Source organism: Berghia stephanieae, chromosome 10 (assembly GCF_034508935.2).
Source record: "Berghia stephanieae isolate SIO BIC M18660-M18661 chromosome 10, UCSD_Bste_1.3, whole genome shotgun sequence".
Taxonomy (NCBI): domain Eukaryota; kingdom Metazoa; phylum Mollusca; class Gastropoda; order Nudibranchia; family Aeolidiidae; genus Berghia; species Berghia stephanieae.
In genome coordinates, this window is record NC_088369.1 from 17,004,988 (window position 1) to 17,014,289 (window position 9,302).

At 41.2% G+C, this 9,302-nt stretch overlaps 1 protein-coding gene across 1 annotated transcript in view; it reads left to right on the forward strand.

Annotated features, from left to right (window-relative positions):
- The first annotated feature begins 2,677 nt into the window (after positions 1 to 2,677).
- LOC144980734 (uncharacterized) overlaps positions 2,678 to 9,302 on the forward strand; it is a 63,769-nt gene continuing 57,144 nt past the window's right edge. The window contains exons 1-3 of the mRNA XM_078928456.1: positions 2,678 to 4,142; positions 4,564 to 6,182; positions 7,263 to 7,403. Of these exons, the coding sequence (XP_078784582.1) occupies positions 3,368 to 4,142; positions 4,564 to 6,182; positions 7,263 to 7,403 (2,535 nt within the window). The 5' untranslated portion in view covers positions 2,678 to 3,367. The remainder of the gene's footprint in view (positions 4,143 to 4,563; positions 6,183 to 7,262; positions 7,404 to 9,302) is intronic.

Consider the following 9,302-nt stretch of genomic DNA (forward strand, 5'->3'; position numbering starts at 1 on the left):
AAGCCTTCAAAATGTCACATTGGTGTGAAGCCTTCAAAATGTCACATTGGTGTGAAGCCTTCAAAATGTCACATTGGTGTGAAGCCTTCAAAATGTCACATTGGTGTGAAGCCTTCAAAATGTCACATTGGTGTGAAGCCTTCAAAATGTCACATTGGTGTGAAGCCTTCAAAATGTCACCGCCTTCTGTCTTCACTCCCTAATCTATGTATGTATGTATGTATGTATGTATGTATGTATGTATGTATGTATGTATGTATGTATGTACGTATGTACGTATGTATGTATGTATGTATGTATGTATGTATGTATGTATGTATGTATGTATGTATGTATGTATGTATGTATGTATGTATGTATGTATGTATGTCACATTGGTGTGAATCCTTCAAAATGTCACCGCCTTCTGTCTCCACTCCCTAATCTATGTATGTATGTATGTATGTATGTATGTATGTATGTATGTATGTATGTATGTATGTATTAGTATGTATGTATGTATGTATGTATGTATGTCACATTGGTGTGAATCCTTCAAAATGTCACCGCCTTCTGTCTCCACTCCCTAATCTATGTATGTATGTATGTATGTATGTATGTATGTATGTATGTATGTATGTATGTATGTATGTATGTATGTATGTATGTATGTATGTATGTCACATTGGTGTGAATCCTTCAAAATGTCACCGCCTTCTGTCTCCACTCCCTAATCTATGTATGTATGTATGTATGTATGTATGTATGTATGTATGTATGTATGTATGTATGTATGTATGTATGTATGTAACAACAAGATATGAAGTGAGTAGAAATGTATGTATGTATGTATGTATGTATGTATGTATGTATGTATGTATGTATGTATGTCACATTGGTGTGAATCCTTCAAAATGTCACCGCCTTCTGTCTCCACTCCCTAATCTATGTATGTATGTATGTATGTATGTATGTATGTATGTATGTATGTATGTATGTATGTATGTATGTATGTATGTATGTATACATTGGTGTGAATCCTTCAAAATGTCACCGCCTTCTGTCTCCACTCCCTAATCTATGTATGTATGTATGTATGTATGTATGTATGTATGTATGTATGTATGTATGTATGTATGTATGTATGTATGTATGTATGTCACATTGGTGTGAAGCCTTCAAACTGTCACCGCCTTCTATCTCCACTCCCTAATCTTATGTATGTATGTATGTATGTATGTATGTATGTATGTATGTATGTATGTATGTATGTATGTATGTATGTATGTATGTATGTATGTCACATTGGTGTGAAGCCTTCAAACTGTCACCGCCTTCTATCTCCACTCCCTAATCTATGTATGTATGTATGTATGTAGTATGTATGTATTGTATGTATGTATGTATGTATGTATGTATGTATGTATGTATGAGTATGTATGTATGTATGTATGTATGTCACATTGGTGTGAAGCCTTCAAACTGTCACCGCCTTCTATCTCCACTCCCTAATCTATGTATGTATGTATGTATGTATGTATGTATGTATGTATGTATGTATGTATGTATGTATGTATGTATGTATGTATGTATGTATGTATGTATGTATGTCACATTGGTGTGAAGCCTTCAAACTGTCACCGCCTTCTATCTCCACTCCTACTAATGTATGTATGATATGTATGTATGTATGTATGTATGTATGTATGTATGTATGTATGTATGTATGTATGTATGTATGTATTGTATGTATGTATATGTATGTATGTATGTATGTATGTATGTATGTAGTATGTAGGTATGTATTATGTATGTATGTATGTATGTATGTATGTATGTATGTATGTATGTATGTATGTATGTACTCGTATGTATGTATGTATGTATGATGTATGTATGTATGTATGTGTGTGTGTGTATGTATGTATGTATGTATGTATGTATGTATGTATGTATCTATGTATGTATGTATGTATGTATGTATGTATGTATGTATGTATGTATGTGTGTTTAGGCAAGTGGGAATTGTGGAATTCGCCTCATAGTTTTTGATGGCGGTGGAAATCTCCACGACACAGAGCATCATAATCTGATACACACACGTACACACACACACACAGAGAGAGAGAGAGAGAGAGAGAGAGAGAGAGAGAGAGAGAGAGAGAGAGAGAGAGAGAGAGAGAGAGAGAGAGAGAGAGAGAGAGAGAGATTTGTATGTTTATATAGATTTGATGTGATTTATTTTTCCTGTATTTCTGTTATAACACATGATATATAATACGATCGTTTCCTAACATTCGCTACGCCAGTTGATATTGGAGATGGTTCCGAACCCCCTGTCATGTAGTGTATGACACCAATGTTCTAAGACATCACGACTTTGTACTTAGTGACACCAGCAAGCAGGGTTCCACAGATGGAATGCTAATGATTTTGACCATGCAAGGAGATATTACAGTCTCAACCACTACGTAGAGTTCTTTGATGGCTCGAAAGCGACAGGCACTAAACCTCTATGTGTTTATGTGTTTTTTTGTTGTTTTTTTGGTGGTGATTTGGGGGGGGGGGGGGGGGGGGGGGGGGGGGGTTTTTGATACATTTTGTTTTGGATGATTTGACTGATCTTTTATTTATTTATTTGTTTATTTATTTATATATTTATATACTTATTTATTTATTTTTTTCTCTTTTGACTTAGGAATAAACATACAGTCTCGTAGAGTTATGATTAGACACGATATGCCAAACCGCAGTAGTGCAATATTCTCTGTTGTATTAATAAATACTTGCAAACAATTTAATGTATCATGGTGATCTAGTGTGTGAACAGAAGGCCGTCGTTGTGTGTCTTCATTTGAAGGAATTCCAAGCGTTTTGTATTCTCTGTGTCTGTAACGGATGACTAGAATGTCCCTGTGGGATTGGTCTATAGTAATCGCAATCAAAGTAAATTAAGAAGTCCCGTGATTGGTTATGATACAAAGAATTTAAATACATATTTTATACAAGTTAGGTGTAACTGGAAATTATGTAACATCGTCAGTATAAATGGAATGCCTGAGGAATAATAATATTATGCTATACTGACCTCCATTCTCTTTAACGTCGTGTTGTGTTGTGTTGTGTTGTGTGTGTAAGAGAAATGGCTTCGACACGGATACCGTTAAGTATCCCAAACAAACCACATCAGGAATTAAAATGTCTCTCTGTTTGAAGTCCAGACACAAAGGATGACGTTTTCAAAGTGTTTATCATTCTATGAGAGGGAGAAACCCAACTCAAGGCATTCAGCCTTAGCCGCGAGTTCCCACTGGCAGTTGCCGATCTTCTTGCATATTTCCTGGATAAGAGGAGGGCGAAGTGTGTCTAGGTTTTAACAGTATCAACGATGGACGCGTCCAATTCCGAACTCCGGGGAAGTGATTATCTGGACATCGTCAACGAGATCAACGACTTCATCGCCTCGCTTGACGCCCCGCCCCTTGATAATCACACCCACAAACTTGTCGGCCACGCGTCTTCGTCTTCTGCTTCCGTTTCCACTTCGTCCACAACCGGATCCGGCCGGAAGAAGACGTTCGGCAACCACGGGGACGACGACGAGCCCCCCGAGTCGTGGGAAGGCTTGAGGAGTCGCAATAGGAGTGGTGACGATAGCAGAACTAGTGGTGTAGGTGGTGGGGAAGTTGCTTCTGGAGACGGTTCTGTGAAGACGTTTGTTGATGATAATTTGGTGAACACAGGTGGAGATTTAGAGTTGTTAGGTGTGGTGGATAATAATAATAGCGATGTGTTAGAGTCAGACGGGTTGGACGAATCTTCCTTGTCGTTTGAGCACGACTTGGAGAATATAGGACAATTTCCTGTGCTTCAAGGGGACCGGGAGTCGGTGGACCCTTTCGCTACTTACGATTACGTTGGCGGAAGCGGTGATGAGGTCGGTTTCTCTATTGTGGACTACGGTGATGTGAGCAGTGACTGCAGCAACACCAGCAGCGGTGGTAGCTACAGCATTTACAGCGACGGCAGCGGCAGTAACGGAAGTAGCTGCGAGGCGGCCGACAGCGACAGTGGGTGTTATAGTTATACCCAATATAGCAGCGGTAACTCCAACAATAGCAATAACAACAACAACAGTAGACTTGTAACGGTTACAGCCTCGGGTACGACATGGAGTAAGATTGTTATCCATTGCATGTGAAAGGAATCAATTATATTTGAATGAATAGAAACTCCTCAGAGTAATAGTTTCTTTTATGATTGCATATCCGATTTCTGATGTAAAAATAATTACTCCATATAATGGCAAATTGTACTTTTTCCTGTTTTAACTACTAAATGTTTACTTTTTATAATGTGAAGAGATTGATATTTCCTTCCATACCACCACGACTAATACCTAGCTTAAGACCATACCTCTGTGCCGCATCACTTCTCTTAGTATAGAAATATTCAAAATGCTTAAAGGCTTTAATAACACATCGGATTAGAGCTTATTGTCCATACACTAAATCGTGTTTTATTTTGGTTTTTATACAAAATTATTATAAATCATATTTCCAAATGCTTATTTCCTCGTTTTAGGTCAAGAGGAGTCTTTATTGCCATCCGGAGCACCCGGGAAATCTGTTGGAGTGTCTGCAGACTCCATTTCCCAACAGCAGCAGCAACAGCAGCATCGTCATCGTTCGAATCAGAGCTCAGACCACGGCAGCAACATCAGTACCGATCACAGCTACCTAGGCATAGGATCTAGCGCACATAGTATATTGTCTTTTTCAACGCCTGCATCCCTTTCACCTTCTTCATCAACTCCGCATCATTCTTTACAGACACGAACGACACCAGCTGTGGTATCTCCCAATCGGGAACAGCAGCAGCACCATCACCACCCATCACAAAACGAGCAACACTCGTTCCTACCGAAGGACCACCACCAGTTTCCCCACCACTTCCAGAATAGCAATCACCAACGGAAACAAGAATATCACCACCAAAACCTTCACCATCTTCAACATAGCCAAGGTCAAGGTCAATACTCCGCCCCCACATCTCCGGCGGTCAAGAGAAAGTTGTTCCATCAGGGAGTTGTCGCCGACATCAAAACTGGACGTTCCTTCGACGACTCTACACACCATAATTTATCTCCCGTCTCCACACCTACATCCCCAGCATCTTTATCTTCTCAGGTTTCTTTAACATCTCCTGGAGGGAAATCACTTAAGCATCATCATCAACAACATCATCAGCAGCAATCAAAACAACAGCAAGTTCCCCAACAGCAGCAACCAGTTTATTCAACAGTACACGACAGAAATCCAGCACGGTTCCCAAAGCACCCTCACCAACCCCATCATCAAGAACAACAACAACACCAACAATCGCAGTCATTGTACAACACACCTGCTATCATCCCAAATACACAGAACCCATACGACAACACCGACACACTCACTCATTCGATATTTACGAAAACCACCAAAAACACACACCATTCACATCACGAGCCTAAGTCATCGCCATCACCCCAACCCCCCAAACCACGCCAAGGAACCTCCACTTCCACAACCTCCACCACCACCCCCTCCTCCTCCTTCCCAAGCAGCGACCCCCCACCGCCAAAAGCACCAGACCTCTCAGTCCTTATATCAGAACTACTGTCCGTAGCGCCTTCCTCTTGCGACGCATCCCCCTCCTCCCCAGCTTATACCGACTTCGCCAGGTCGGTAAGTGTCAGCGTCTCAGCCTCCTCATCGTCATCGTCACCCTCGTCATCACCACCATCTTCTTCATCTTTCCCTAGTCCAGCGTCTACAACAACCACCACCACTACCTCGACTACCACAACTACCACCTCTAGTCAAACACCTGAGTCGAGTTCGTCAGGATACCGTGACATTTCTGAAAAAGACAAGCATTTGAAAACATTTCAATCATCGTCGTTATCATCATTATTGTCATCATCTTCATCGTCGTCATCTCACTACCAAATTCCCCCGTCAACGTCCTTGAAAAGAGTCCTTCCACTTCGAACGGAGAATTCGGCCTCAGCTCAGTCGGGAAAATATAGCCAGTCGGATAGCGATTCGGGAGCGTCGTCGACATCGTTACGTCACACCACTTCCGGTAGCGGTTCAGCCAATGAGGTGCCTCGTTGTAGCTTCAGACCGGAGCATGACTATGAGCCTATAGAAAACATCCAGGTGAGAAGGGTTTCGATTATGTAACTGTGACTATCGGTAGATCTCTTATTAAAATCATCACTATTTCGTTCTAGACTAGTATTCATTATTATGACAATTTGAGAAAGAAAGAAAGAAGAAAAGAATGGTGACTGTCACGTGACATCCCTCGCTCACTCATTCATTCCCATGACACGGTGGTGATCATCCGGGGGAGCTTGCGGAATGCGGGATGCAGCCTTCACAATCTGGTGCCACTCCCCTCCGTCAACTGCCTTCTCTATCAGCTCGAATAGCGTTAATCCTATCCATGCCTTGATATTGTCCTGTCTTATAATATTTTCATTTCTTTCTCCGTTGACCTATGCATAAATGTCTTTGTACAATTGCAATCTGTCGTGTCTGACCCAAGTGTTCAAACCAGACCACGAGCCTCCTTCTTTTACCATCACCAGCTTTTACACATCTTCAAGAACATCCATAGGGAATGAGATTAGCGGAAGAGTAGCGTCCCTTGATTGGACGTCGCCCATATTCTGTGACGTCACCGTCAAGGTCTCGCTTGGACGAGAGACGCTTGCGCACAACAAAAATGACGTTCTCGCTCTAATAACTTTTCCGCCGGTGACGTCACAGACTATGGGTGACGTCCAATCAAGGGACGCTACTCTTCCGCTAATCTCATTCCCTATAGTGAAAAGATAATAAATTCAATTTGGAGGCCACTGCCCTTACTTAATACGTGGTGATTGCCTTAACCTCTTTTATAAAACTAACTCGGGCACCAGAACTTCGTTTTCAAGAAGTTTTATTGAATTAAAGAGGGTTCTTAGGTTGAAGATATCTCTCTATCTATCTATCTATCTATCTATCTCTCTATCTATCTATCTATCCATCCATCCATCCATCCATCCATCCATATATCTCGTAGTTCTATACGAGATTTCCTTAGAAGTTGGCAGGTTTTCATCATTAACCCCTCCATATTTTATATACTGTTATCTATATTCTATTCACATCGTTAATGAATTACACTGATGAGTTTCCCCCCCCCCCCCTCATCCCATCCATTTCTCCTATCTGACCACTCACCTTGACCAGCAGCTGGACATCCCCACCAGCCCCCGTCCCGAGACAAAGTTCCCCCACTCCCGGGGCCAGAAGAAAATGGCCGACGTGGGCGGGGCTCAGCCGAAACACGTCAAGGCTTTACACAATTTTAAGGGATCCAACAATGATGAGGTAAGGAGTTGTTGTCGTCGTCGTCGTTAATCATCGTTTTTATCATCATCATCATCATCATCATCATCATCATCATCCTCATCATATGGGTGGGGTTCCTAGCCTCCCATAGTGGGAAGGGAGGCACTTTCTATGTCTTCTATCCCCTTATAGCTGTTTTCCAACATGCTTTCTGTCTTTGTATTGGGATTAGGTTACTTGGTTTTGTCCTGGCCCTGGCCGAATACCCTAGCTGGAAGGGAAACAGTCAAATTTATAGTTAGGGTTTTGGGAGATGATATTTTTTTTCTCTTGTAAATCATCTCTCTGTTATGCATGTATTGTTTTTGCTTTACATATGATTTGTAAACATTTGGGTGTGCTCCTTTTAGTGGGGACCTGTGCTTGGTTCAGGATGAGACTTTAAGGTGATCTCAAACTATGTACTTTGATAGTGTGCTCCTGGAATCTACATCTGTTTGCTATTTGAACCAATTCCCCTTTATCTTACATTTTCTTAGGCGCTTTAATTGTAATTCTAGAACTTTGTACTATCTCATTTTCTTCCTTTTTACTGACGCTGATATGACCTGAATGTGTTGCAAGCGCCGTAAAACCCTTAAAAACAAAACAAAAAAACAATCATCATCATCATCGTCATCATCATCATCATCACAAACTTTCGACGGACACGATTGTTCTGTTGGATTTCATCCAGTTAAATGATGTACTCTGAACCCCCCCCCCCCCCCACCTCCCAAAACAAAAAAACAAAAACAAACAAAACAAAAAAACAAACACAAAAACAACATTTTGCATTTAAAAATATGGCCAGAAAGCTCATCCTTTAACCATCGTTGTTGTTGTTGTTCTTCTTGTTGTTGTTGTTGTTCTTGTTGCTGTTCTTCTTCTTCTTCTTCTTCTTCTTCTTCTTCTTCTTCTTCTTCTTCTTCTTCTTCTTCTTCTTCTTCTTCTTCTTCTTCTTCTTCTTCTTCTTCTTCTCTCTCTCTCCTCTCCTCTCTCCTCTCCTCCTCTTCTTCTTCTTCTTCTTCTTCTTCTTCTTCTTCTTCTTCTTCTTCTTCTTCTTCTTCTTCTTCTTCTTCTTCTTCTTCTTCTTCTTCTTCTTCTCTTCTTCTCTTCTTCTTCTTCTTCTTCTTCTTCTTCTTCTTCTTCTTCTTTCTTCTTCTTCTTCTTCTTCTTCTTCATCTTCTTCTTCTTCTTCTTCTTCTTCTTCTTCTTCTTCTTCTTCTTCTTCTTCTTCTTCTTCTTCTTCTTCTTCTTCTTCTTCTTCTTCTTCTTCTTCTTCTTCTTCTTCTTCTTTGGATTAAGTCAGTCAACGCCATCATGTTGACGATTCATGCTGCTCTGTGGAATACATTAGGGAGACGGATATGACTTTTCTGAAAGTTTCCAAGTTGGGCGTGGAGACAATTTCTTCTGGGAGGCCGTTACATTCCTTTGCTGTTTTGGGGGAGATACTCGATTGTCTGTGAGATGTTTTTGAGGCTAGCCACCATGATATTTTGATACGAATTGAGGTAGAGGAGTCATTGATCAAGGGTGTTATAGTAAAAGTATTCTTGACCTCATATTCTGAACTCAGTCCCAAATACGCGTTCCTTCTAAGAGCAAACTAAACTCGCCATACTCCCGGCAGGCTTTGTACGTAGATTCCCTGACTTTGGGGACAGAGATGCGTATACAGATGAAAGTCGGTTTGGACGAATTGAATCCCTCGAGGGGGCGGGCGGGGACATCGACTCCTCGGAACTGGGGGGAGAAGTTGCCAGGATTTTCCACCTGCAAAATGAGACATTGGGTGGTGGCAGCCAATCGGCTTCGGTCGGTCGAGAACCTGCTTAACAGCAGCACGCTCATTGCATCAGTGGGGACTTGCCACCTGTCCAACATGTACCCGTT